Genomic DNA, 24,496 nt, shown 5'->3' with positions numbered 1-24,496 from the left:
TTTAACCATTTTTTAATTTTTTTTGTTTCTTGTTTATTTATGTTTGCTCATCGTCTGCGTCTTGCCTGACGCCCGGCACTGTGTTGGCACGCAGGGTCGCTCAGCGAACCTGTCGTGTGACGACGCGCCGGGGGACTGGGCGGCGGGGCCGGCAGGACGGGGCCCCAGTGCCTGCCGTTCACCGAACCCCCACCCCTCTGCCCTCCCGCCGCCCCCAGGAGGGGGGAATGGGCCGCTTGGCCTCCTCAGGGGCCGAGAGGAGGGCACAGCGGGGCGGCTGAGGACCAGCGGGGGCGGCGCCCCGGCCAGGCGCCCACACCCACCTGCCGGGCAAGAGCCTGTGTCTGCACACACGCACGGAGATACCCAGATACTCAGGGACACACAGACATGCAGACACATACAGACACACAGGGATACACACGCACACGCAGACACACGGGCGGACACGGACAGCCCGCCCCGCCGCTGGCCCGCACACGGCGCTCACTGGGAGCCCGGGGCCCAGCGGCCGCGCCAGGTGCCAAGGACGCCAGGCCCTGCCCCACGCGCTCTCCCTGCCCCGCAGGCCCAGGGGGTGCCGCCTCATCCCCATTTTGCCTGGGGCCCGCATCCACCTCTGTCAAGGAAGGCAGTCGCTGCGGCCGCAGCACGGCCCCTCGCCCTGGGGGGCGGCGGGGGCCGCACACGGGAGGGCCGCAGGGCACGTGGGCGGGTGTCGGGAGCCCTCCTGGGGTCACGGCTCCCGGCCGCCCCGCGCTCCACGCGGACACCTGCGTTGACCGCCAGGGTCCGGCCGGCGGGGGGAGGGGTTAGCGCTCCTCATTTGCATCCTGCCCTTTGACCACCAGGCACCCTCGGGGGCCTCCTTCCTGGGGCTCCCACCAACTCTGGGGACAAGGGGGCCGGGGAGGAGGAGGAGGGGAGGCCGAGTCCCGGCTCAGGCCCCCTTGGCCTCGCGGGCTCTGTCCCCACACCAGCGGCAGGGCCGACGCGGCCTCCCAGGGAGGTGGAAGGACAGACACCGGGCAGAAGGGTGGCTGGCGGCGGGCACTGCCTGTGGGCTGGGGCTGGGGCCTCGCTGCCACCGCCCGCTGGCCCCCCGCTGGCCCCCCGCCAGCCCCTGCTGCTGGGGCCCGAGGCCACAGACGAGGCTCCCCCTGCTGGATGCAGGGCCCAGCCCTACAAGAACCTGATGGTCCCTTCAGGGAGAGGACACTGGCCATGGCTGTGAGGACGAGGACCCACGAGGCACAGCGGCGGAGCGGTGGGACCCCTCGCAGGAAGGTGGGGCTGCTGGGTCCCCAGCCCCGTGGATGGGGGTTCAGCAAGGGAGCGCCTGCCTCCCTGGAGCCGGGAGAGGCAGCGAGTCTGGGCCGCTCGCCTCATCATCCCTCCAGCAGAGGGGTCCCCTGGGCCCTCGGCCTCCGCAGAGGGCGCTCTGGTCAGCCTGGGGCCCGCACAGCGGCCGGGCCGGCAGCGCCGGCCGGAGCGACCGGAGGCGGTGCCGTGCAGCAGGGAGGCCCAGGAGGGCCCGGCCCCTCGCGGGGTCTTGGCTTCAATCCCAGGAGACCAAGGAGCAGAGGCGGGTTGCAGGGCTGACCCCCTCCTGTGTAGGAGACCCCGCGCGGCCCCCAGCACGCCGTGGGGGAGGGCGGTGTTCCTGTGGGGCCTGCGCTCAGGCCCTGCCGCTCCGCCCTGGAGGCCTGGGCCGGTGGCAGAAGACCAGTGGGCCGCTGTGGCCAACGAGATCTGCGGCCCGGGATAGAGGCCTGGGGTGCGGGGGTGGGGCTCGCCCCCGCTCTGCTGGGCACGGCCTCTCCCCCAAGGAAGAGTCACGGGAACTCAACCCCGACCCGTGTGGCCCTGGCCCCGGGGCCAGCTGTGGCAGAGGCGATGGAGGCAGCCAAAAACAGAGCCAGGCCCTGGCTCGGCCGCTCAGTGGGGAGGAGCACCGTCCCGGGTGCCGAAAGGTCGCAGGTTCGGTCCCCGTGCAAAGCACATACCTAGGCTGCGGGTCCATCCCCGGTCCCGGCATGTGCGGTCCCCGGTCGAGACGCCTGCGGAAGCCGATCCATGTTTCTCTCTCACACCGATGTTCCTCTCTCTCCCTGCCTCTCTCTCTACAAGGCCGTGAAAAAGTGTCCCCAGGTGAGGATTAGAAAAGTAAGTAAATAAAATAGACAAAGCCGGAGCACAGGCCAGCTTGGACGCCCCCCAGAAGACGTCAGCAGACGCAGGGGGCCCCTGCCCACCCTGCCCGCCGGCCCCAAGGCCCCCGGCCACGCGCCCCTGCCCACGGCAGCTCCCGCGCGGACACGCACCCCACGCTCCCTCACGGATCGCGCCCGGTTCGTCTCTCCAGCGGCGCGCGGTCCCCGGCCCCGGGGCGGCCGTGGGTGTCTGAGGCCGACAGGTCTGGGCAGGAATGGGGAAGGTCCTTTCCGAGGGTCAGGCTCACTGAGAAATACCGCCGGGCCACAGGAAAGAGAGCCCCGGGGAGCCCCCTGAGCCAGCGTGGACAGGGGCGGGGGCAGGGCCACGGAAGGGAAGGCTCTGAGGCTGCTGGGGGGGCGTCTGGGGCGGGGGCGGTGATGGCCGGGGCGGGGCGGGGCCGCGGCTGGGGATGGGGTTTTTCACTGGGGCGATGGGAAGCCGTGGAGAGTGGTGGTGGGTAGGAGCCTGGGACAGGGCTGGGGGCGGCTGGGGGGCTCAGAGGTGGGGGGCCGGGCTGGGACACAGGAAGGGAAGGGGCAGGGACCGCGGGCCCCTCACCCCCACAGGCTCCGAGGGCACGCGAGGCCCCTTGCTCTCCACACACCCCTGACACTGGCAGGACCCCAGGCCAGCAGCGAGGCACCCCAAGGTCAGCCTCTGCCCTTCAGGATGGGACCCGAAGGCTGGTGGGGTCCTAGTCCTGGAGCCCCGTTTTGCCGGAGTCTGGTGTTTCCGGGGGGCCCTGAGGCAGCCCCTCTCCCGTCTGGGCTGCAGGGGAAGCTGCTGAGTGTGCACGGCCGCCGTCGGCCCTGCGGGAGCGAGTGGACCGCCCGCCTCCCGCCCCGCCCGCCTCCCGCCCCACCCGGCTCTGCGCGCGGTCCTGGGGCGCCCTCTGGTGGCCGACGGGCCAGACTGGCGAGGACACTGCAGGGCTCTGGAGCATGGGGCTCGGGGCCTGTCCCCAACCCCTACACGAATTCAGGGGACCAAGAGCCCCCGAGAAGGGGCCCTGGAGGTCTCTGTGTGGAGGGCCACACAGACGTATCCCCCAGGCCTGGCCTCACTCGCTGTGTTACCCACAAGCTCCCAGAGGCAAGGACCCCGCCTTTCAGAGAAAGTGAGGCCCAGGGTGGTTACGGAGCCCAGGACCGGGGGCCCCCGAGGGCACAGCCCCCGCGGCGTCCATCCCGCCCCTGCATGGAGGGACGGCCTTCGTGCGGCGCCCGCAGTGCCCCCCCGAGTCCCGCCACCTGCGAGGACGACATGCCCGGGGGCCGACGCCGCGTGGCTCTGTGGGACCCCTGGAGGGGCGGGGCCGCCTCTGCCGCGGGCCCTCCACAGCACGCTGGGCTGCACGCCCTGGTCAGCCGGTCCCAGGCCTTGGGGAGGTAAACCGAGGCTGGGCAGAAAACTGAGGCGTGTCAGGGAAAGACGGCAGGACGGCCCTGGCCCCCCGCCGCCCTGGCAGAGCCCCCAGAGGAGGCGACGGGAAGGAAGGCGGCCCAGCAGCCGTCCCACGGGGTCGCCTCCCTGGCTTTGCCCAGACAGGCTGCAGGCCAGGCCGCGCCGAGCCGCCCGCCCACCCGGCTGGCCGTGGCACTGGCTGCCCGGTGTGGGCGGGGAGGGCGGGGAGGGCGGGCAGGAGGCGGAGCTGGCCGGCGGCAGCACCTCTGCGGTGGCCAGCCTCCACCCTGCCCTTGGCCAGCGGCAGCATGTCGGGGCGCCAGGGAGAAAGCAGGCAGGTAGGCGCCCTCCGCTGTCGGCTCCCGGGTCGGGGCAGGAGGGGCAGGTGGGCCAGGAGGGAGGAAGGGACCCGGGGCCCTGGGTCCAGCAGCCGAGCCCCAGGAGGGGCAGGTGGGGGCCCAGGGCCGGGACTCCAGGGCAGGAAGCTGGGAAGTGCCTGCGCTGGTGTGGGGGGCGGAGGGGGGAAGGGCTGTGCGCCCTCCTCGACCCGCCCTGGGTTCGGATCCAGCCCTGGCACACGGAGACCCTGAGTTGCGTGGGGCCAGAGGGACCGCGGCACCAGCCGCCAGACTGCTGAGTGCGGGGCTGTTGGGGGACCCCCGTCGCCACCGTTGTCCTGCGTCTCAGGGACGGGGAGCTGGGCCAAGAGGGTCCGGGGGTCGCACTGGGGCCTGGGGGCCCGCACAGGGGTCTGGGAGCCCACATTGGGGTCTGGGGGCTCACACTCGGGGCTGAGGGCCCGCACGGGGGGCTCTCCCAGCTCAGAGCCACTTTTCTATGATGGGGGGGCCGTCTCCCCGGCCAGTGCGCCTTTGCTGCTGGGGCTGAACACGCGCCCACCTTTCCTCTCAGGGGAGTGGGGGAGGATCCCAGCCAGGGGCCCCCAAGACCCCAGCTGCCCCACGGCCCCACCCGCTCCAGGAACAAGGGAGGCATTAAAACCGCACACCTGCTCATGCAAATCCCACGCGTTTGCATAACTTTCCCACTCGGTGGCTGCATTTGCCTGGCGTCTGCCCTGTGGTCCCCACACTCCTGCCCAAGACCAGCGGCCCCTCGGGGCGAAAGGCCGGGCGCCCCATGCAGCCTCTGCCCTGCACCGGCCTGCCTGAGGCTCCGGGGTTCGAGCGCGTGGGCGCTGTCCAGGCCCCCAGCCCCCAACCTGCACGCGGCCTGGGGCAGGGGGCCAGGTGGGGACAGATGTGGCCCTCCTCACGCCAGGCAGGCCAGTGCCGGGCGGGGTGGGGCGGGGAGCGAGGGACGTCCCTGTGGGCCCCCTCTGCCCCACCCTCCCCATCTCACTGCCCGTACTTCGGGGTTGAAGAGCGCCCCCCAAAGTTCACAACCTCGGGATGCGGCCTTGCCTGGACATAGGGCCTTTACCGGGGTGGCCAGCTAAGCGAGGCCACAGTGGAGGGGGCGGGCCCTGAGCCGACGCCCGGTGTCCCTGTGAAGAGGGAAATTTGGGCAGAGTGACACCCGGACAGGCCACGTGACGATGGAGGCAGAGAGTAGACAGACGCGGCCACCAGCCCAGGAATGAACACCTGGGGCCCCAGAAGCCCGAGGCGGCAGGGAGGCCCCTTCCCCGGAGCCTCCGGAGGGGGCACGACCCCGGGGCACCTGGACACCCCGCCTGTGGGACTTCGTGAGAGCTGCCCCCCGACACCTCCCCACCCCGACACACACACAGGCCTTGTCCCCAGACAAGGGGAACTAAAAAGCGATGCCCACTGGTACGGAGAGGCCGTATTCAAATCCTGGGGCCCGGTTCCCGGTCTGCGAGCGGGAGGCCGAGGATTTGCATCCCCCCACCCTAGGGCTGCGCCCTGGGCCTTGGGACCAAGGTGTCCGGGGCCAGGCTGCGGAGGCCCAAGGGCGGGGGGCACCCTGCGCGGCAGGCTGGGCCCGGCCCCGGTCAGCCCCGGTGCCTGGGGGCCCGCCCGCTGCGGCCCTCTGCGCGGTGTCCCGGGGCGGCCCTCACAAACGACCGCAAAAGCAACACAAAGGGCTTCTCTCGCCGTTGGGAGCCGGAAGTCCCAGATCCCAGCGTCCCGGGGCCGCGCGCCCTCGGGAAGCCTTCGGGGGGCTCCTTCCTGCTCTGGCCGCCTTCGGGGGTCCCCCGGGGCCCGGGCCGGGGCCGTGCCCCTCCCTCTGCCGCCACGGCCACACGCTTCTGCCCTCTTCTTCGAAGGCCACCGGTCCTGGGAAGAAGGCCTGCCCCAGTGGCTTCACCTTGCAAAGAGCTCATCTCCACAAAAGGCCCTGTTCCCAGGCACCAGGACTTGGGACCTGCACACACGCCTTTTTGGGAGACACGGTGGGAGGGTGGTGATGGTGCAAGTCTCTGTCCTGGCCTCAGACGCTCTGCTCCCCTGTGGCCGTCCCGCCTGCGGGCACACGGGCCGCCGGCGGGAGGAGTCTGCACTCACAGGGGGCGGAGGGCCGGGCGGGGTGATGGACAGAACCTGGGAAAGCAAGCCGGCGGGGGGGGGCTGCCGACACCCCCGGTGGGACTGGGTGGCTGTGGAGCAGCCAGCGGACCAAGTGTCACAGGTGGGCCTCTCGGGTCTCCCGGTACCCGGGCCTCGCCAGGGACACCTTTGCTCCTCGCGCGGGCAGTTTCTGGGAGGCGGTGCAGGAGCACATGCGCTGCCGCCACTTGCAGCAGGGCTGTTAGAGAGGCAGGTGCCGGGCCGCGGGGCCGCGGGGCCGCGGGGACATGGTGGCCACGGGGAGACATGGTGGCCGCAGGGGGCTGTTGGGGGAGACATGGTGACCGCGGGGCCGCGGCTGGAGGCGGGCGACGGGAGACACCGGGCGGCGGGTCAGAGGAGCAGAGCAGCCGGCCGCCGGGCAGCGGGTGGGATCGGAGGCTCGTCCCGCGGGCCCGTCCTGGGCCCCTGGCCCTTCGGGTCTCCGCTGTGTGGGGCAGGGCTCATGTACCAGACTGCGGGGGCCGCGGGGAGCTAAGGCGGGCGTGGCGCTGGGCCGAGGCCGGCGACCAGAGGTGGGGCCAGAGCCTGGTGGGAAGAGCCTCTGCTCCCGGGACCTGCAGGGCCCATTGGGCGAGGCGCCCAGCCCCTGCCAGCCCAGGCGCACCCGGGTCTCCGCCCCATCCGGGGCCGACGGGGGCGTGAGGGGGGCGGGCTGCGTGCCCAGAAGTCTGGGAGGCACCTGACGTCTCTCTGGGTTTCCAGGACACCATCCGCCGAAGCCTCCGCAGGGGCGGCCACGGCAGCGTCGAGTCTGTGGTGCCCGGCGAGGGGTGAGCAGCGGGACCGGGAGGGGGTGAGGGCGGGGTGGGGGCTCACGGCGTGTCCCCTAGCCCCGCCCCGCTGCGTGGGGCTCCAGGGACAGCGCTGGCCGGGGATGAGGCTCCCTGCTGGGGCTCGGGGGGGCCCTCTGCCTGCCCATGGGGGCAGCCCCCGCCTCCGGTGGTGGGGGGGCGGCTGCATGCCCCTCTCATGCCCTCTGTCCCCGCAGAGCGGCCCCCATGATGGATGCGGGGGGCACTGGAGACCGGCCAGAGCCAGGGCCAGGCCTGCGCCGGGGCGAGATCCAGTTCGGGGGGTGCGGGAAGAAGCGAGGCAGGGTGAGCCCCCCCGACCCCGGCCCGTGACCGCACGCCATGAGATAGCAGGGACCCCCGGCCCCCATTTCCCACTCCCTCCCCTGAGCAGCGAGCGCCCCAGCGCCCGCTCCGCTCCCCAGGGCGGCCGGCCTGGGGGCCCTGCTCAGAGCCCCGCCCCCGCAGCGTGTCCCGCACCCCCCCACCCGCCCCCCGTCGCCTCTCCTCGAGGCAGAGGCGAGGCCCGGGCTGGGGTCCGGGCTGGGGTCCGGGCCGCCCAGGTCCCGTCGCAGGTCAAGGGTGGGAGACCTGCTCGGCCCCCTCGCCCGGCGCCCTGTGCCGAGGCTGCCGCCCCTGCCCTGCAGTTCGTGAAGGTGCCGAGCGACGTGTCCCCCGCTGTGCTCTTTGACCTCCTGAGAGCCGAGTGGCACCTGCCGGCCCCCAACCTCGTGGTGTCCCTGGTGGGCATGGAGCGGCCTTTCACCATGAAGTCCTGGCTGCGGGACATCCTGCGCAAGGGGCTGGTGACGGCAGCTCAGAGCACAGGTGAGGCCCCGCGGCCCCGAGCGTGGCCGCCCCCCACGGGCTCCGGCGCCCCTGCCTCGGCCTGGGTGCCCCCGGCGGTGGCGGGAAAGCTCCTGGGGAGGCAGCAGAGGGGCTGGGGGACCCCCAGGTCCGGAGCCTCCCCCAGGGGGCCCTGGCCACGCTGCGAGCAGAGGCCCAGCCCAACTGCTCGCTCGTAGAGCCCAGAGGCCTCAGCGAGACGCCCCTGGGCACAGAGAGTTTCTACACCCGCCCCTCACCCCCTCGGGCTCCCTCCGGGGGCCACTCTGGCCGGCCCCTGTCGGGGTCAGAATCAAGTCACGGGGTTTTGCCTTCGGGCCCCGGGGTCTCAGAAAGCCCAGCCCAGGAAGGCGAAGGACCTGAAAGCCAGGCCGGGGGCCGGGGCCGGGCCGCTTGGGAAACCTCCCCGGGTCCAGGGCCTGGCCCGCCCTGCGCTGGCCGGGACGCACCGGGCCACAGCCAGCCCCTGCCCGCAGGCGCCTGGATCCTGACCAGCGCGCTCCGGGCGGGCCTCACCCGGCACATCGGGCAGGCGGTGCGCGACCACTCGCTGGCCAGCACGTCCCCCAAGGCCCGCGTGGTGGCCATCGGCATCGCCTCCCTGGGCCGCGTGCTGTACCGTCAGCTTCTGGACGGCGCCCAGGTGAGCCAGGGCCCGGGAGGGGTCGCAGCTCCCACGTAGCGCCCGCCCCAGGGTGGGTGGAGGCCCCCAGAGGGTCTTGCAGGCTGATGACGCGCCACCGCCCGCTGTTGGTCGTTGAGCGAACGTTTCCCAGGCTGGCCCACCGTGCGCAGGCCAGACCCTGCCCTCGGGGCTCGGGGCTGCGGAGAGCCAGGCCCCGAGCCCCAAGGGCGCAACCCTGAGAGGCAGAGGGGACGGGCCCAGGGAGCGCGGAGCCCAGCCCACGGCCAGCAGGTGGCAGCACAGACCGGGCCGGGGCTCCGAGGCCCCAGGCCCCAGCCCCGCATGGAGCCCCGACGCCTGCCGTGGCCCCTACCCCGCAGGCCTGGGCGAGGGGCCTCTGCTCCCGCCCCAGGGTCTGCCTGAGGTGGGGCCAGAGGGCGCCCAGTAGCCCCGCGAGCGGAGCCTCCCGCAGCCCTGAGTCCTTCCCAGGGGGCCCCCCGGGGGCGGGGCGGGAATGGGCCTGGGCAAAGCCTCGCCCCGACCTCACGTTGTGCGCGGGGCCCAGGAGCACAGCCCTGTCCACTACCCCATGCACGACGGCGGAGGCGGGGGCCCCCTCTGGCCCCTGGACAACAACCACTCCCACTTCATCCTGGTGGAGCCGGGCGCCCCTGGGGAGGTGGACGGGCCGACGGAGCTGTGGCTGCGGCTGGAGAGGCACATCTCGGAGCAGAGGACCGGCTACGGGGGTGAGGCCCAGGGAGGCCGCCGGGGGCCACGGGGGGCGCCGGAGCGTGGAGACCAGGGACCCGCTGGGGCCTGGGCCGGGGGGCGGCCAGCTGGGGTGCGGGGGTGCGGCTGGGGGGCCCCCTCCCAGGAGAGGTGGCAGGTCCATGTCCCTGGGGCCTCGGCTGACCAGAGGCTCTGGTCAGTGGGGGGCCGGGAAGGTCTCGGGCTTGGGAGGACATGAGATTTCCACGTTTGCAAAGCCTCTTTTCCCCTCCACCGGCAATGCCTGTGCTGCCACCAGGGGGCAGTGCCGCCCAAGGAATGGGCTGCTGTGGGGGTCACGCGCTGGATCCAGTGAGGAACACTGAGGCGTAGCTGACGTTCATAAGCAAGATGTAGAATTGCTTGTGATGTTACCAACGATACAAAAAGCTTATCCGCTGAGTACTCATTAAAGATGAAAACATGACGGGTGTTTAAACCAACACCACGCGGCACGAAGCCGCGCCCGGGGCTGCTGAGGCCTGGCCGGGCGGGCGTCTTGGTGCCTCCTCGGGGTCAGCAGGCACCTTTGGGAATCAGAGGGGGCCCTGCCCAGCAGCTGCGGCTCCTCCCACCCACAGGCCCGGTGGGGCCCGGTGTGTCCAGGGGACTGTTTCCCAGGGGAGTCTCGCTTGTGGTCTGCGTTTGCGCGGGAGGAGCCTCCCAGGCGGACCCTTCGGCCCTTCTGTCCACGGGGTGAACAGAGCATCTGCCACGATGGGAACGCAGCCGGTGCGGCCCGGGGCCGAGTGTTCAGCTGCGCTTCTATGACTTTGTTTCCATGGCCACAAAGCGGCCACGTTGGACACTGGGGTGGGGCAGGGGTTGGGAAGGGGCTTGGTGTCCTCGTCCCCAGGGCCTCTGATCCACGGCCCCTGGTTTCAGCCTGGAGCCCACACTTCCCCAGAAATGGCCTCTTGGCCGGTGTTTGCTCAGAACCCGAGGCAGGGTGATGGCCGAGGCCTGGGAGCTCGCCCCTCCGGCCCACGGGGGGTCCCAGGCTCCCCGCCGGCCCCAGGCACGTTGCACGGGGGCCTCACAGGCGCTCCACCCACAGGGACCGGCAGCATCGAGATCCCTGTCCTGTGCCTGCTGGTCAACGGCGACCCCGGCACCCTGGAGGTAGGGGCGCTGGGGCCTGCTGCAGGTCCCCGCCAGGACAGGGCGGGGAAGCGGGCCGGGCGGCACCAGCTGCTGACCGGGTCCTCTCCCCCTGCGTCCAGAGGATTTCCCGGGCCACGGAGCTGGCCGCCCCCTGGCTGATCCTGGCGGGCTCGGGGGGCGTGGCGGACGTGCTGGCTGCGCTGCTCAGCCAGCCGCGCCTCCTGGTGCCCCAGGTGGTGGAGAAGCAGCTCAGAGAGAAGTTCCCCGGCGAGCATTTCTCCTGGGAGGACATTCTGCACTGGACGGAGCTGGTAGGGCCCCCCGCCCCGAGGCCAGAGGCCGGTCTGGAAGGCGGCCCCCATTCCCCTGTGCACCCCGCTCCTGGGCGGGGCTGGCCCTTGGGGAGGCGCTCTGCCCCCTTCCCACCCAGATGGGCCCAGCCCATCTGAACGCAGGGCCCCCACGTTTGCGGTAGCTTTGGGCACTGAGGCAGCGGGGGCCCGGGAGCAAGCCCCCGGTTTGCCATGGGCGTCGGGCGCACGGGGAGGCAGGCTGGCGCTCTCGGCTGGGGCTCACAGCTGCGCGGCTCAGCCCCGGCCCGGCCCGGGGGCCACCTCCCGTGTCCTGGTGTTGCAGCTGCAGAACATCGCCTCCCACCCGCACCTGCTTACCGTGCACGACTTCGAGCAGGAGGGCTCCGAGGGGCTGGACACCGTGATCCTCAAGGCGCTGGTGAAAGGTGTGGCGGGGCGGCCGGCGCGGGCGGCGCCCGGGCACGCGGGTCCTGTCTGCTTCCTGGCTCCGGGGCTTTTTATTGGCCATGAGCACGTGCCCGGGGCCGACGCTGGCCGCCCACCCGGGCCCCGGCGGGGAGGGGTCGCCCCCTCGTTTCGCCCGTTGCGCCGAGGCGCGTTCCTGCCCGGTCTCCCAGCGCTGGCTCGTGGGCACCTGCGGCGTCGTGCCCCCTTGCCGTTATTCAGCAGGGACGCAGCAGGGCAGAGGGCCGGGGGCCGTGTCCCTAGAAGAGCCCCCCGGAGGGACCCCGGTCCACTCACCCCGGCCCCTGCCTGCAGCCTGCAAGAGCCACAGCCAGGAGCCGCGGGACTACCTGGACGAGCTCAAGCTGGCCGTGGCCTGGGACCGCGTGGACATCGCCAAGAGCGAGATCTTCAATGGGGACGTGGAGTGGAAGGTGCCCTGCCCCCTCCCCGGGCCCCTGCTTCTGGGCAGTGGAGGGCAGGGCTGGGGGGCAGGCGGTGTCCTGAGGGCCGCCATCCCCCTCCGCCCGGGGTGGCTGAGGGGGGCGGGCCCCACTTCCGTCCCCTGAGCCCTCCCCCGACGGGTGCGCTGAACAGTCCTCAGCTGCGGGCCGCGCCCCGGCCCCAGGGACGGGCGGCGCGCCCGGAAGTGGGTGCTGTGCCGAGGGCCCCCGCTCCAGCGGCTCCCGCTCACCCGCCCCCTGTCCCCAACTTGGCTCGTCCCCGCGGCCCCCAGTCCCGCGACCTGGAGGAGGTGATGATGGACGCGCTGGTGAGCGACAAGCCGGAGTTCGTGCGCCTCTTCGTGGACCACGGCATGGACGTGGCCGACTTCCTGACCTACGGGCGGCTGCAGCAGCTGTACCAGGCCGTGCCCCCCAAGAGCCTGCTCTTCGCGCTGCTGCAGCGCAAGGCCGAGGAGGGCCGCCCGGCGCCGCTTGCCCGGGGGGCGCCGCCCGCGGCGCCGCCCGCCTTCTCCCTGCACGAGGTGTCCCGCGTGCTCAAGGACTTTCTGCGCGACGCCTGCCGGGGGCTCTACCAGGTGAGCGGGGCGCAGGAGGCTGGGCCGGCGCCACGGCCAGGGCTGACCCCCGTGTCCCCCAGGAGAGGGGCCCGGCCCGGAGGCCCGCCGGCCAGAAGGGGCTGCTGGACCTGAGCCAGAGGAGCGAGAGCCCGTGGCGGGACCTGTTCCTGTGGGCCGTGCTGCAAGGCCGCCACGAGATGGCCACCTACTTCTGGGCCATGGTGAGGGGCGGCCACGCTCCGCGCAGCCTGGGCTCCCGGGGACCCCAGCGCCCCAGGGCGGCGGGTGGCCAGCCTGCTCAGACAGTCTCCTAGGGCCAAGAGGGTGTGGCCACCGCTCTGGCCGCCTGCAAGATCCTCAGAGAGATGTCCCACCTGGAGGCGGAGACGGAGGGGGCCCACGCCACGCGCGGGGCGGCGTACGAGCAGCTGGCCCTGGGTGAGCGCCGGCCGGCATCGGACGGACCCACGCGGGGCGGGCCCCGGGTCACCCCAGTGCCCCTTCTGGGCCTACGGGCTCCTCCCAGCAGGAGCCGGAACGTCCCAACGGAGGGACTCAGGGGCACCCTGATGACGGCACAGCCCCACGCCCTGGACACGCGGGCCCCGGGGGCGGGGGCGGGGCCGTGGAGGGTCCGACAGGGCGGGGGCGGCAGGACCCGTGGCGCCCGGTGCCAGCGCCGGCCCGGCGCGGGCAGGCCTCTTCTCCGAGTGCTACAGCAACAACGAGGACCGCGCCTTCGCCCTGCTGGTGCGCCGCAGCCGCTGCTGGAGCAGGGCCACCTGCCTGCACCTGGCCACCGAGGCCGACACCAAGGCCTTCTTCGCCCACGAAGGGGTGCAGGTGAGCAGAGGCCGCTGGCCTCCCGCGGGGGCCGAGACCAACAGGGGGTGCCCTGCGACCTCGTCGCCTCCCCTGGTCGGCAGCCGCCCCCTTGCTCCCCGTGTCCCAGCCGCGTGCAGCGGGGATCACAGGACAGGGGCGTTCCGCTTCCGGAAGGTGCCCTCCCGGCCTCCTCCACTGGCCGCTGTGCCGCCTGCCCCACGGCCGCCTCGGGTCACAGCCGAAGGGCCACTTCCTCACCCCGGCCCTCCCGGGTCCCTGGGCCCTGCCCGCCCGCATGGACGGTCCTTGCCCACCAGTGTGGAGGCCCCAGGAGGCAGGGCAGGGGAAGGGGGCTTCAGCGGAGCCCTGCAGGGCATGCCGGGCACAGGGCACAGCGCGGGCAGAGGTGGGGGGAGGCCGCAGCCGCGCCTTTATTCCAGGCCTTCCTGACCAAGATCTGGTGGGGGGACATGGCTGCGGGCACGTCCGTCCTGCGGCTGCTGGGCGCCTTCCTCTGCCCCGCCCTCCTCTACACCAGCCTCATCACCTTCAGGTACGTGAGGCCGCCACCTGCCAGCTGGGGCCTCCGGCGGGGGCGGGGGCCTGGGACTTCGTGGGTCCCGCCGGGCACAGCCTCGCCCTGCACGCCTCCTCCACGCACCCTGCACTTTCTTGAAGGCCAGGCACCTCTGGGTGTCCCTCCCTGGGCCCTGAGGGTCCCCTGTGCTTGCAGAGAGGAGGCCCCCCTGAGGGAGAGCCAGGAGGACCTGCAGGAGCCGGACAGCCTGGACACCGAGCGGAGGCTGCTCTGCAGGCCTGGCAGCGGGTGAGGCCGCCGGGGATGGGCAGGCGGGGCCCGGCAGTGGCCATGGGGCGGCCGGGCTCCCCCCTCACCGTGGGCCGTGGCCTCCCCGTGCTGCAGGGCGGAACAGCTGGCCGCAGCGCCGAGGACCCGGGGCAGGCGAGGGCCCCGGGCGGCCTCCCTGCTGGCGCGCTGGCGGAAGTTCTGGGGCGCTCCGGTGACCGTGTTCCTGGGGAACGTGCTCATGTACTTTGCCTTCCTCTTCCTCTTCACCTACGTCTTGCTGGTGGACTTCAGGCCCCCGCCTCAGGGGCCCTCAGGGCCTGAGGTCACCCTTTACTTCTGGGTCTTCACCCTGGTGCTGGAGGAGATCCGGCAGGTGAGGGGTCCGCCCTGGCCCCCGTCCCCACCCCGGCCCCGGCCTGGGCAGGCGTCTCCGAGGTGGGGGCCCAGGCAGACGTCTGCGGACCGTCCGCCCCTGCCAGGGCTTCTTCACGGACGAGGACACGCACCTGATGAAGAAGTTCACGCTCTACGTGGAGGACAACTGGAACAAGTGCGACATGGTGGCCATCTTCCTGTTCATCATCGGCGTCGCCTGCAGGTCTGCGGGGCCCGGGGCGCAGCATAGGCGGAGCCCCGCGTCTCCCCGGCGCCTGTGCTCTGTGTCCTGGGGAGCCCCTCCCCAGCTCCGGCCGTCCCCCCACCCCTGCCCCCAGGATGCTGCCCGCGGTGTTCGAGGCCGGCCGCACGGTCCTGGCCATCGACTTCATGGTGTTCGCACTCCGCCTCATCCACATCTTCGCCGTCCACAAGCAGCTGGGCCCCAAGATCATCATCGTGGAGCGCATGGTGAGCCCCGCCCCGGCGGCCCCACGGCGACGCTGGGGGCGCCCCCGCCGCCGCCCCGGGCTGCTGACGCTTCTCTCCCACCCCGGCCCCAGATGAAGGACGTCTTCTTCTTCCTCTTCTTCCTGAGCGTGTGGCTCGTGGCCTACGGCGTGGCGACTCAGGCGCTGCTGCACCCGCACGACAGCCGCCTGGAGTGGGTGTTCCGCCGCGTGCTCTACCGGCCCTACCTGCAGATCTTCGGGCAGATCCCGCTGGACGAGATCGACGGTCAGCGCCGGCCGGGGGCGGGGCGCGCCTCGGGCTGCTTCAGAGGGGCCCGCCCGGTGCCGGCACCCTGGGTCCCCGCGACCACGGTTCCTCCCGCAAGCCCCAGGACGCGTGGTCCTTGAGACCCCGGGCGGGAGCTGGTGAGAGCAGGGAAGTCCCTGAGCCCGGCCCCCAGGCCCTGCGCACGGCATGGGACCGGCCACAGAGCCGCCCTCAGGCCCGGGGCTGCAGGCTGAGACGAGCAGGGGCCTCAAGGCGGCAGAGGGGCGGACCCCCCGGGGGCTGCCGTGCTCTGGGCGGTCTGAGTCGGCAGCGGGTGGACGCTGTTCGCATGCAGGGGACCATCCCCGTCCGCCCCGATCATCTGGGCCCCCCCGGATGGCCCCGCGCCCCTGGGCCTTTGCTCTCCTGCGTGGCCCTGCTGGGCGGCCAGGCTCCCTGTCCCCTGCCCGTGCAGGCCCAGCGCCCGGCCCTGGGCCCCCATTAGAAAGGCTGCACTGCCCAGCTGTGCTGGTGGCGCTCTTGCTCCCCCTGGGCCACCCACGTGCGCCCTGCCTGTGGCCGGCTGTGCGGCCTGTCCGAGGGCACGGGGCCTCCACGCCGGCCCTGCGCCGGCTGCGGGGCTGGGGGAGGCTCTGAGAATTTCCCACACCGGGAACTGCACTGCCTGGCCATGAGCTGCAGGTGACTCCTGGGTGAGGGACGGGGACCCCACGGGGCCCCCAGGATGGCCGGGGTCCGTGAGGAGGAACGGAGGGAGGGGGCTGGCCCTGGACGAAGGTGGCCGGCGCCAGGTGCCAGTGTGAGAGGCCCAGGGCGCCGGCCCCCGGGACACTCCTGGGGCCCAGAGTGGGGGTGGCGGGGCCGCCGGGCGATCACAGGCGCGCTGGGGCTCGGAGGCTGACCCTGACCGTCGCAGCCAACGAAGCAAAGACTGGCGGTAAATGTTTGCCAAGGGACTGACGCGTGATTGAAGCAAACGAGCTGGCGGGGCGGGGCGGGGGGCTGCGCCGTCCCGGAGGTCGCCTCCCGGGTGGCGTGTCCGAGGGGCCCATCTCCCCGGGCTGTTGGCTCAGCCCCCCGCCTCCCGTGGCGCCTTCTCTGAGTCCGCTCATCCGCGGCGGCGCTTTTCCAGACCATTAGTCAGCCAGACCCTGCTGCCCTCGCCGCTCAGCCCCAGCCGGGTGCCCCGCTGTGACCCTCGGGTGGGAGCAGGGCGGGGGCGAGGGGGCGCCTCCGGTGCCGGGCGGGGGGCACGCCACCCCAGTGCCGGCTCCCCTGGCCCAGCCAGCCTTAGCCACAGGCTGGTATGGGGGGGTAGTACGCTGTAGGGCCCCGGGGGGGGGCAGGGGGCGTACTGGCTCCCCACGGGGTCCAACACCCCAGAAAATCCCGGCAGAGCCGCTGCGGCTGGGCAGGCAGAATCCCACAGCGGGGCCTGGGGCACAGCTTGGTCTCTTGGGGTTGTACCCTGGCTGCTCCCCGTGAGCCCACTGGGCTATGGGGTAGAGAGCCACTCACTACCCCACGGGTCAAGAGGGAGACCGCGGCTCGGGCAGCCCCGGCCTGCGCCCCCCTGGGCTGAGGGCGGCCTCCCTGCTTTACCAGCCGGGCGGGAGGGAGCCCTGGGGCCGAGCGGTGACAGCGAAGGTCCTTCTCTGGGCTCCAGGCCCCGGGGACAATTCAATTTCCTGCCTGGCCGGATGGCGCCTAGGTGCGTCACTGCCAACCTCAGGGGTCTCACTCAGGACAGCAGAGCCGCTTTTATCAGATTTACAGCTTCAAACCCTGCGCCACCCAGAGCGGGTGAGGCCTCTCTCGGGAGCCTGTGCAGGCAGAGAAGGGTCAGGAATCGCCCCGGGAGGAGAGGAAGGCGGGGGGTGGGGAGAGGCGGCGGCTGCACGCCGCCCTTGGAGAACCCCGGAGAACCCCGGAGAAGAGGGAGGGCGCCCCGTGGGGAAGCACGGACACATGGGAGCACGTGTGCACACTGGCGGGACATGGCACACCGGGCCGCAGGGCTCAGTCACGGCCTGGACAAGCCCGTCACGCACACTCCCCCCATGATGAGGTGCTGTGCAACCGGGGCCACCGCGGACCCCTACTCCTGTGGGCTGGGCGGGGTCCAGGGCCGGCCCTCTGGGCGAGGGGCAGGAGCTCTGACCCTCTGGGCGTCCAGGCCCAGGGCGGGGAGCCTGGCCTGCTCCCGGGCGGCGTTCCCCGTGCCAGGTGTCAGCGCCGCGAAAGCCCTGAGCAGCCGCCCGCTGAGGACGCCGTCCGCCCCGCCCTCCCCAGCCCGGCTCTGGGCAGAGCCTTGGGGGGTGAGGGGCTCCCTAGGCCACACAGCAGCCAGCCAACACCCAGGGCCCCCGCCCACCCCCGCCCACCCCCGCCCGGCCCTAGCTGTGCCTCCGGAGCCTGTGGCCCCGGCCGAGGCTGCAGCCTGGCAGAGGTGGGCAGGTGGGGCCAGGCTGGCCATCCTGTTTGCCGGGGACTGGGGCGTCCCATGGCGGGGGCACTTCCAGCACCAACACCCCATCATACCCAGAAAGCCAGGGGTTAGGCACCAGGCCAGCGCCCCGCGCCCCGGGCGGCCTGGGCCTCAGGGAGAAGCGGCTGCCGCCTGGGCGCTGGCGCCTGGCCCCACCGCCCGGCTTGCCTTGCAGAGGCCCGCGTGAACTGCTCCGCGCACCCGCTGCTGCTGGAGGGCTCGCCCTCCTGCCCCAACCTCTACGCCAACTGGCTGGTCATCCTTCTGCTGGTCACCTTCCTGCTGGTCACCAACGTGCTGCTCATGAACCTGCTCATTGCCATGTTCAGGTGCCCTTTCCGGCCCACCCACTGTGGGTAGCGCCGGCCAGCTCCCCCCTCCAGCCCGGGGGCCCGAGCAGGGGGGGCCTGAGCAGGACAGGCCCAGGTTGGGGGGCATCGCCTCCAACACTGGCTGCCACCACCCCGCCCCTCGTGAGGCCTGGGGTGTAGGCTGTGGGGGGCGGGCCCCGGGAGGCGGCACACCCAGCAAGGGTGGGGTGGAGGGGGCGCCCCCCTGGCCCACGCGGGGCCTGGGTCTCAAGGCGGGGCGTGTGGCGGTGAGTCCAGGGCAGCCGAGGGGGTGCGGGCGGCTCCGGACGAGTGGGCCCCACTCTGGATGTGCCCCCACGGAAACGAGCCGTTTGAGGAGGGGGTGGGGGGCCTCGGTTTCGGAAGGGCCCCCCGGGCTCAGGCTGTCCGGGGCGCCACAGCTACACGTTCCAGATGGTGCAGGGCAACGCGGACATGTTCTGGAGGTTCCAGCGCTACCACCTCATCATGGAGTACCGGGAGCGCCCTGCGCTGGCCCCGCCGTTCATCCTGTTCAGCCACCTGAGCCTGGTGCTCAAGAGGGTCTTCCGAAAGGAGGCCGGGCAGAAGCGGGCACGCCTGGGTGAGGCCGCGGCGGGGGCCGGCAGGCGGGGCTGGGCCGGGGCGGGCACCGCCGGGGTGGCTGAGCCGCCCTGGGCTCCCCGCCCCGCTGCAGGCCGGCCGGGGCTCCATCCCCTGGGCCCGCCGGCCCGAGTCAAGCCCGCGGCTGCCTGGCCTCCCCAGAGAGAGACCTGCCGGAGCCCCTGGACCAGAAGATGGTCACCTGGGAGGCGGTGCAGAAGGAGAGCTACCTGAGCAAGCTGGAGAAGCGCAGGAGGGACAGCGAGGAGGAGGTGCTGCGGAGGACCGCCCACAGGTGCGCGGGCGGCGGCAGCGGGCTGGGGCTGGCGCGAGGGCCCCTGCCATCACTGCCGCTGGCTCGCAGGGCGAGCTGGGGAAACCGAGGCTGGCTGGGCAGGGAAGGGCCAAGCACCCGGCCCCCTGACCCTGAACAGGGCCCGGCTGGGCCTCGCCTGCCCTGCGCTTGGGGGAAGGGGCCAACCTGCGCGGTGCCCTCCCTGCCCTGGGGCCTCCGGGCGGCCCTGGCCCCTCCTCGCTCCCTCCGGGCGCCCCGGGGCGCTGCCTCCCCAGGCCGCCCTAGGCCCCATCCCGGGCCTGCAGGCGGGGCGGTCCTGCCCTCTCTCAGGAGGGCGCTCAGTCCCCACCGTGCGTGCAGGGGGTCGCGGAGGTGCTGGGCACCCAGGGCTGGGGCGAGGGGAAGGCCCAGAGCACCCCGGGCTCAGGGGCCCTGGGGGCCTCAGTGACCCCCAGGGCCTGGGTGACAGAGCGAGGGAGAAGAGGAGAGTCCCCAGGTTCAGTGTCCTGTGGCTGACTGTCCCCACCCTGCCACAGGGTTGACATGATGGCCAAGCACCTCGGGGGGCTGAGAGAGCAAGAGAAGCGCATCCGGGGCCTGGAGTCACAGGTGGGCCGCGCGCCAGGCACGGGCAGCCCCCCGGCCACCTCCCAACCCACCTCAGCGCGCGGGGGGGGCGGAGCCCAGGGGGTTCCGGGACACCCCCCCCCCCGCCCAGCACCCATCCTGCCTTGCCCAGCACTGAGAGACGGGGCACCCTCCCCGGAGGGGTCCTGCACAGCCCCTCGAAGTGGGCTCTGCAGGCAGCGGGAACCGCAGCCTGCCACCCGCTGCCCCGGGGGCAGACAGAGGGAGGGGCCCCGGGCAGGCGAGGTGACGCGGACGGGAGGGTGCCTGAGCGCCCTGCTGGCCCCAGAGCACTGGGGCTCGGCCGAGGCCTCCCCTGGACACCTCTCGCTCTGGCAGGTCAACTGCTGCACGGCCCTGCTGTCCTCCCTGGCCGACAGGCTGGCCCAGGGCACTGCCATCCCCGGTAAGTGTGGGTCTGCGGGGCCCTGCGGGGCCCTGCGGGGCCGGCTGCCTCCCCTGCCCGGGTGGGGTCCCACCCAGGCCTCTGACGGCCCTTGGCTGGCATGGAACAGATGCCCTCTGACCCTGCCAAACACGAGGGCATAGCCTTTAGGACCCCCAGGCCCGCCCTGGCCGTCCCCTCAGGGTTCCGGATCCCTGCTCTCCTCGGGGCACCCCCCTTGGCCTGGGCACCCGTCTGCTGAGTGCCCTTCCTTCCCCACCAGATGCCCGGAACCCTGGCACCAGAAGCCACCAGGCCCCTGCCGGGCCTGGAAGGGGCCCAGGGTGCAGGGAGCACCTGCAGGCGAGCCCGCTGCCCTCGGACACCTGAGCCACTGGACTGTCAGCGCAGGCGCCCCCTCCCGGAGCCCACAGCCTGGCCCTCTGGACCAGACCAGGGCGGGCAGGGGGACCATGGCCCCCAGCTGGTGACCCCAGGTCCAACCAAGACCCTACTCCCCATCCCCACCCCGAGGCCTCGTCAAAAGGGAGCCCTCCACGCCCTGCCTGGCCCCTCCCAGGCCTCTCTCGGCCCAGGGGCTGCACGCAGGCCTGCCCCCCGAGCGCTGGCACTTCTCAGAGCCCGCCCTCGCTGAGTGGACAGCAGCGCTCAGCCTGTGTTGCCTAAAAAACTGGTTTTGGCACGCCACGGTTGAGAGTTCCAGTCCTTTAAGACTCGCGCCGGGGTGTCTGCTGTGTTGGTTCCCACCCCTGAGCCCCCGGAGCTCACACAGGGTGCGGCGGACAGCGCGGGCCTGGGCAGCAGCCCCAGGACGCCGCCCCCACCCCACAGGTCAAGGTGGGCCCCCCTCCCGCCAGCCCCAGGGGAGCCGCGCCCACCCAGGGGCCTCCCCGGCACACTGGGGCCTCCCTCCTTCCCTGCCGGTGGATCTGCCACGTGCAACCCAGCCAGCTGGGTGCCGCGGGCCCAGGACGCCGGCCGCCTTCACATGGGGCCTGGGCAGGACAGAGCAGAGGGCACACTGGGCTAGGGCCAGGGGGGCCCCGCCCCGCGGTCAGCAGGCCCCTGGGGCACAGGCCAGGCGCCTGAGGCCGTGAGCCCGGCCTTGTAGGGGCCCCTCAGTCCGTTTGGGAAGAGCAGCTGCGGACAGGTACAGCTGGCGATTCAGAAGCTCCCCGCGCCTGCTGCACTGACTCAGGAGGCGCACAGCGGGAGCGGGTCATCAGCCAGATGGGCTGGACGGCCACAGCCACGGCCACGCGGGTCCTGGGGGTGGACGGGGCCGGTCACACAGAGACGCTGAGCCTGAGGAATATCCAGAAGCTTTACTGTTCCCCCACGGGTGCCCAGACGGCCAGGGCCGCCGCCATCCCCTTGGCAAGGTCTCTGCTCCCAAGACCATACTGCCTGAGCCCCAGCTGGGGCCGCCTACAGGCAGCCCACCGGCTCCCTGCCCAAGGGGCCAGCCTCCTACAGCCGGGCAGTCTCCCAGGTCAGACCTCGGCCCCCGGGGCCTCCTTGTCGCTGCTCTTGTTCCGGAAGTGGTCTCTACTCCGCTTCCTGCTGCTCTGGAAGCCGACACTCTCCACCACGGAGGGGCCTGCTGCTGGCCCGCGGTGGGGGGCCCCCTCGGGCAGGCCGCCCCACTCCTCAGCCTCCGGGCTCCCGGGCCGGGCCAGGTGGGCCAGCTCCACCGACGCCTCGCCCCGGCCCGGCTCTCCCGCCTTCCTGGGGACCCGCTTCCGCTCGGGTCTGGCCTCTGCGGCCCGGGCGGGTTTGGTGAAGATGACTCTGCCCTCCCCGCAGCTGGAGGGGTCCTGGTTGAAGGAGGACACGCAGTTGCTGGGGGGGTCCAGGCTCCGGGGGCCCAGGAAGTCCAGGGCGGCAGCCCGGTTGCTCTGCTCACTGGCCTCAGCCACGTCCTCCAGGCTGTACTTGGTCCAGCGCTCAGGGTGGGCCACGTAGTCGGGGACGGGGGGCGCCCTTGGAGGGACAGGGCTCGGACTGGCTCTGCCTGGGCACTTTGCTAAAGGCTGGCTCGAGGGCGCCAGGGGCCGTTTGAAGCCTCCATGGTGGCCGGGGCTGGTCTGGAGCCCCACGTGCGACGCCTGCCTGGCCACGCCCTCCAGGCAGTCAAAGATGCTGCGACTGCGCTGGGAGAAGGAGCTGCTGGCGCCCCGCAGGTGGAAAGGCTGTGCTGCGGCTGCGGGGAGGCCCCTCGGCGGCGAGGGGGGCTCCTCGGGGCCCGAGTCCCCCTCGGCCTCCACGGGCAGCTCCTCCGGGGACCGGGCCTCCAGCTCGGCGCTGCCAGGCAGGCTGAGATCGGAGTCCGAGTCACTGAGGGAAGCGGTGTCCGAAGGCAGGGCGTCACACGGTGTCTCTTGCTCTACCTCCACGCCGGGGGCGGGCTCACCTGCCCCCACCTCAGCCATGGGCCCCGAGGCCGCAGCGCACCTAGACCAAAACAGCCCCTGGAGTTTCTTTCTGAGGCCAGCGTGCGGGTCAAAGCCCCTGCCCCCAGCACCCGCCCGCCCACCCCGGAGAGCCCGCTCCTCACCTTCCCGTGCGCTGGATGCCAGTGCGGACGCCTGGCGGCTGATGGGCAGAGCGCAGGCACAGGTGGCGGAGGCCAGGTGGTGGCCTCAGCCCCGCAGTGCCCAGCTCAGCTCTGCTCAGAGGCTCCGCTGTAGCTGAGGGAGGGAGGGAGCGACAGCCGACCATCAGACCAGAGAGTGAACGTGCAGGAGAGACACCACGACCCGGGGAGCAGCACAGGCCAGGGAGCGGGTCCCCTGACACGTCCTCTCCGTCAGTCCCAACGATCCTCTCCAGCTAGGTCTGAACGGGCCGACGAGGGAACCAGCAGCCAGCGGGGCCCACCCAGGGCCAAAGGCAGCCCCGGCCCCTCAGGAGCACCGCGGCCAGGTGGGACCACCCACAGGCTGCTGGGCGTGGCGCGCGGCGAGTGCTCCAGGGAGGCGGGGGCACCTGCCTGGCCTGCAGGAAGGTTTGCTGCTCTTTGCTGGGAGAGGCTGAGCGCTCCAGAGGGGTCTGCAGCCAAGTCCTGGACACCTGAGGGTCAAGCTCTCAGGGAACAGGGGTGCGACCACCTGGAGCAACTTCCAAGGGCACTTCTCCTGCAGCCCTCCCCCGGCCCCCACCTTCCCCAGCTGAGCACAGACGTGCTGTCAGCGGGTGTCTAGTGGCCAAGCGCGGCCAGGCCGAGAGGGCAGCCCAGCCTCACCCTTCTGCGCGGCTCTGGGCACCCCACCCGCCAACTCCTTCTTCCTCTGCACCAAGTCCTGCACGCCCAGGGTGACCCGTTGCTGGTGAACCCACCAACCCAGGCCAGGCAAATCTGGAGGGATGGGGCGTCTCAATGCCCTGCACAAGTCAAACACAGGCTAGATCTCCGTTCCCCTGGGGCTCAGCTCCCCAAAACAAAGCACACCTCCAGGAGAGAAGGGGAGCACGGAGCACAGCACGCGGTGTCGGCCTGAGAGGGCAGGGCCAGCAGGGGCGGCATCTACCCCTCGTATACAGTGTGCTGAGGCAATACTGGGATTTCACACTCTTGTCCGCCGCACCGCCGGGGACGCCACCGCCAAAAAGCAGCCTAAGCAGTGGGACATTCCGTGGGGGAGACGGGGACGAAGCCCCAGGAGAAGGGGCCTAACCCTAACTCAGAGGAGAGCAAATCTGCGTCCAGGCTGCGAGGCTGGGGACGGAGGTTCTGTAAGGGCCCGGGTATGGACAGGCAGATCCCAGGGAGCGGGACCCCCAACTTCCTTCCACTCTCTTCCCCATTGGAGGTAGAGCCTGACTTTCCGCACAGGATGTGCCCAGAGCCTCGCCCCATGCCCGGAAGGCTCTCCCCATCGGGGACCTGGGTCTCGGGCCAAGTCGAGCTAGACAGGCCACGGTCCCAGAGGCCGGGCACCGAGGCACGGGAGTCTCGGGGCAGTAGGCCGTGCAGCGAGGGCTACCCGAGCAGCGACGGGCCGGCCCCGCCATCCTCCCGCTACACAAACCTACTGTACTACTGCTGGCCGGCCGTCTCCATCTTGTGTCACGCTCGGCCCTCTGGGAAACCGAGTCCGTCGTCGGCCGAGCGCCACGGCTGCCGCGCCTGAAGAACTACATCTCCCACAAGACACCGGGCCGCGACTCCCAAGACCTATGGGTGCGCATGCGCCCTTTCCCTAGCTTCGCCTCCCCGGAAATGGCGGCACTCCCTCGCGAAAAGAGCCCGGAATTGACTAAGGGGGCTGAGGGTGGGGGAGACAGGACGCCGACTCCCAGAATGCGCGAGGAGTAACGGTCAGGACCTCGTTCCGGAGGCCCCAGCGCCCCCTGCTGGAAGCCATGAGGACAGCGGCCCCTCAGGACGGAAGCGCGTTATAGCACTTCCGGTCTTGGCCGGAAGCGGCTGGCCGGGGCCCTCGTGGGTCTTTGGAGTATGGAGGGCGCGTAATCGAGTGCTCATCAGAATCTGAGTCAGCCAGGGCTCAGCAGGCCGCGGCCGGGATATCCAGCTCCGGAGCAGCGGTCTGGCCTCGCCGCGTCATGCCCACAAAGTCTAGGCGCCTCGGCCCCTGCCTGCAGGCCGGCCGGACCTCGCTCCCTCTCCCGGAGCTGCCGTCCTGGCGTGCTCGGGGAATCCAGGGTGCAGGCCTGTTCTTCCCTGCAACCTCGGGACACCTCATTCCTAAGCCCGCCCCCCAAACCGCAAGCACTGATGCTGCAGCCTCACACTGCAGGATGTCCCCGGGCCCTTGAGCATCAGGGGAAGCAGAGAGGAGAAAGCCGTATCTCCCAGTGGCCCACCCTGGCACAGGCTGTGGAGGGGCGCACCTGGTGAGACTCCATAACCCCCCGTTGCAGGGCTGGGGTTAGTTCCC

At 72.0% G+C, this 24,496-nt stretch overlaps 2 protein-coding genes across 4 annotated transcripts; one reads left to right on the top strand and one right to left on the bottom strand.

Annotated features, from left to right (window-relative positions):
• Positions 1 to 3,929: 3,929 nt before the first annotated feature.
• Positions 3,930 to 19,964, top strand: TRPM5 (transient receptor potential cation channel subfamily M member 5). Its single transcript, XM_054570673.1, has 26 exons — positions 3,930 to 3,959; positions 6,882 to 6,949; positions 7,168 to 7,276; positions 7,618 to 7,798; positions 8,293 to 8,459; positions 9,007 to 9,190; positions 10,270 to 10,334; positions 10,436 to 10,627; positions 10,953 to 11,055; positions 11,390 to 11,508; positions 11,811 to 12,151; positions 12,184 to 12,319; positions 12,413 to 12,536; positions 12,796 to 12,941; positions 13,364 to 13,476; positions 13,657 to 13,749; positions 13,846 to 14,104; positions 14,211 to 14,329; positions 14,445 to 14,577; positions 14,670 to 14,844; positions 17,511 to 17,664; positions 18,087 to 18,268; positions 18,430 to 18,562; positions 19,099 to 19,171; positions 19,529 to 19,595; positions 19,858 to 19,964. Exons 1-26 carry the CDS (start codon positions 3,930 to 3,932, stop codon positions 19,962 to 19,964), a joined length of 3,573 nt encoding a protein of 1,190 aa, XP_054426648.1.
• A 965-nt stretch (positions 19,965 to 20,929) lies between these two features.
• Positions 20,930 to 23,679, bottom strand: TSSC4 (tumor suppressing subtransferable candidate 4). Of its 3 annotated transcripts, none has more exons than XM_054570714.1 (3): positions 23,631 to 23,679; positions 22,153 to 22,285; positions 20,930 to 22,049 (listed from the first exon to the last, which is right to left on the bottom strand). In XM_054570714.1, the coding sequence occupies exon 3, from the start codon at positions 22,025 to 22,027 to the stop codon at positions 21,089 to 21,091; it is 939 nt and encodes a 312-aa protein (XP_054426689.1). In that variant the 5' UTR covers positions 22,028 to 22,049; positions 22,153 to 22,285; positions 23,631 to 23,679; the 3' UTR covers positions 20,930 to 21,088. The 3 variants fall into 3 exon arrangements, with proteins under 3 accessions (XP_054426689.1, XP_054426690.1, XP_054426688.1); XM_054570715.1 differs by having other exon boundaries at positions 23,627 to 23,674; XM_054570713.1 differs by lacking the exon at positions 23,631 to 23,679 and having other exon boundaries at positions 22,153 to 22,680.
• Between the last annotated feature and the right edge of the window lie 817 nt (positions 23,680 to 24,496).

Source organism: Pteronotus mesoamericanus, unplaced genomic scaffold (assembly GCF_021234165.1).
Source record: "Pteronotus mesoamericanus isolate MK-2021 breed Mesoamerican mustached bat unplaced genomic scaffold, CSHL_Meso_final contig_214, whole genome shotgun sequence".
In the NCBI taxonomy this organism is placed as follows: Eukaryota; Metazoa; Chordata; class Mammalia; order Chiroptera; family Mormoopidae; genus Pteronotus; species Pteronotus mesoamericanus.
The sequence above is the reverse complement of the archived record's forward strand: the minus strand, read 5'-3'. Positions and strand labels throughout refer to the sequence as shown.

What these genes read in the sequence shown, in the direction of transcription:
- TRPM5 (XM_054570673.1), top strand. Translation starts at nt 3,930, where the DNA reads ATGTCGGGGCGCCAGGGAGAAAGCAGGCAG. An exon ending in GTACGAGCAGCTGGCCCTGG is followed by an intron (nt 12,537 to 12,795) that starts GTGAGCGCCGGC and finishes CGGCGCGGGCAG; the next exon opens with GCCTCTTCTCCGAGTGCTAC. An exon ending in CCAGGGCACTGCCATCCCCG is followed by an intron (nt 19,596 to 19,857) that starts GTAAGTGTGGGT and finishes CTTCCCCACCAG; the next exon opens with ATGCCCGGAACCCTGGCACC.
- TSSC4 (XM_054570713.1), bottom strand. Translation starts at nt 22,316, where the DNA reads ATGGTCGGCTGTCGCTCCCTCCCTCCCTCAGCTACAGCGGAGCCTCTG. An exon ending in GGCATCCAGCGCACGGGAAG is followed by an intron (nt 22,050 to 22,152) that starts GTGAGGAGCGGG and finishes GTTTTGGTCTAG; the next exon opens with GTGCGCTGCGGCCTCGGGGC.